The sequence below is a fragment of the Etheostoma spectabile genome, chromosome 13 (assembly GCF_008692095.1).
Source record: "Etheostoma spectabile isolate EspeVRDwgs_2016 chromosome 13, UIUC_Espe_1.0, whole genome shotgun sequence".
Taxonomy (NCBI): Eukaryota; Metazoa; Chordata; class Actinopteri; order Perciformes; family Percidae; genus Etheostoma; species Etheostoma spectabile.
Window position 1 is genome coordinate 4,730,715 of NC_045745.1, and position 1,538 is coordinate 4,732,252.

The following is a 1,538-nucleotide window of genomic DNA, read 5'->3' on the forward strand; positions in this document are numbered from 1 at the left end:
CGCCCAGGAATTGAGCCTGAACACACCCCCTGTAAGACCCACCAGCACGCCCAGAATGCACCTGAACACACCTCCCTGTAAGACCAGCACGCCCATAGACTCAGGTGCATTTGCTATTTAGACAACGTGGGCGCGTCAGTCTTAAACTTTGGGTCCCAGATAGGGCCCATGTAGTTTATAAAACACTAAGTTTTATTATAAATTCAACTACACAGCAATATATAGGCCTACAAGCAGGGTCTAAAATAAGCTCCATCCACCAGCCAAATACTGGTAAAATATGCAAGTGGCTGCTGAATTTGCTTCACTCACCAGCCCAAAAACAATGGTTATCTATAAAGTGCCTGGTTAAATTTGAACATTCACTAGCCATTTGGCTGGTGGACAAAAGAGCATTTTGGATTTCAAGTCCAGCTGAAGTAATTAATCAGCTGATGATTAATCACTTAGATGGACAGAACTGTTTCCAGTTTCTAAAATGTATTTTCTTTTGCTTTGCGTACTTTTGCTTTTCATACTTTACTTTATTTCCCGATAATACTTGCATACTTTTTCTTTACTTTAAAGTAACATTTTCAATGCAGGACTTTGACATTTAACAGACATTTTTTACAGTGTGGTATTAGTACTTTTACTTAAGTAAAGGATCTTAATACTTCTTTCAGCCCTAGTTCTAAGGTTGTCTTGTTTTCTTTTTTTTAACAGTTAATTGCCTAAGCTTTAGTTTGTGTTTCTCGCCATAGGAATGACTGTCAGTGCAATGGCCGCCCTTATTCTCATGACGACATCCATCTTGTCGGTGGTGGGTTCGCTCTACCTGGGCTACATCCTCTACTTTGTCCTAAAGGACTTCTGCATCATCTGCATCACCACATACGCGCTGAACTTCATTCTCTTTATTCTCAACTACAAGCGACTGGTTTACTTGAACGAGGCCTGGAAGCAGAAGCTTCAGGCCAAGCAGGACTAAGCTGTCGAGAACGGAAAGAAAAGTATGACAAACAACCGAAAGAAAAAAAAAAATGAAATGTGACCTCTGAACATTTGACTTGCCACCAGGAGACCTTGCTTCCAAACAATGTTTATTCCGCTCTGTGTTCAAAAAAAAGAAGAAATTTAACTTAAATGTTGGGCCTGACATCTCAATGTTGCAAACACGGAAGGATGTGTAAGAGAAAGATGATTTCCTTTTCGTGTGTGTGTGTGTGTGTGTGTGTGTGTGTGTGTGTGTGTGTGTGTGTGTGTCCGTCTTCCTTCCTGTATCCTGGGCGGGCAGCGTCAGATTGTGTGGAATTTTTTTGTTGTAAGTGGATTGTTTTCATCCGAGCCACGCAATCTTTTCAACAGAACTTGGTTCAATTTCACCAATTAGCCTAGCACCCTCGACTATGATTTTTGTTTTTTGTTGGTTGATGTATAAAAAAGCGGCTGACCCCCACAACAGGTGGGATCCATCAAGACTTATTGTCCTAAAGGAGTGTTAAGGTGATTACCTTTTTTTTTTTTTTTTTTTTTTTTTTTTCCATGTTTTGGGTGGT

The 1,538-nt window shown here is 40.4% G+C and overlaps 1 protein-coding gene and 1 long non-coding RNA gene across 2 annotated transcripts in view; one reads left to right on the forward strand and one right to left on the reverse strand.

Annotated features, from left to right (window-relative positions):
* vkorc1l1 (vitamin K epoxide reductase complex, subunit 1-like 1) overlaps positions 1 to 1,108 on the forward strand; it is a 9,825-nt gene extending 8,717 nt beyond the window's left edge. The window contains exon 3 of the mRNA XM_032533820.1: positions 744 to 1,108. Coding sequence (XP_032389711.1) covers positions 744 to 970 — 227 coding nt within the window. The 3' untranslated portion in view covers positions 971 to 1,108. The remainder of the gene's footprint in view (positions 1 to 743) is intronic.
* LOC116700536 (uncharacterized) overlaps positions 1 to 1,538 on the reverse strand; it is a 23,140-nt gene that overhangs the window by 19,185 nt on the left and 2,417 nt on the right. The window lies entirely within an intron of this gene.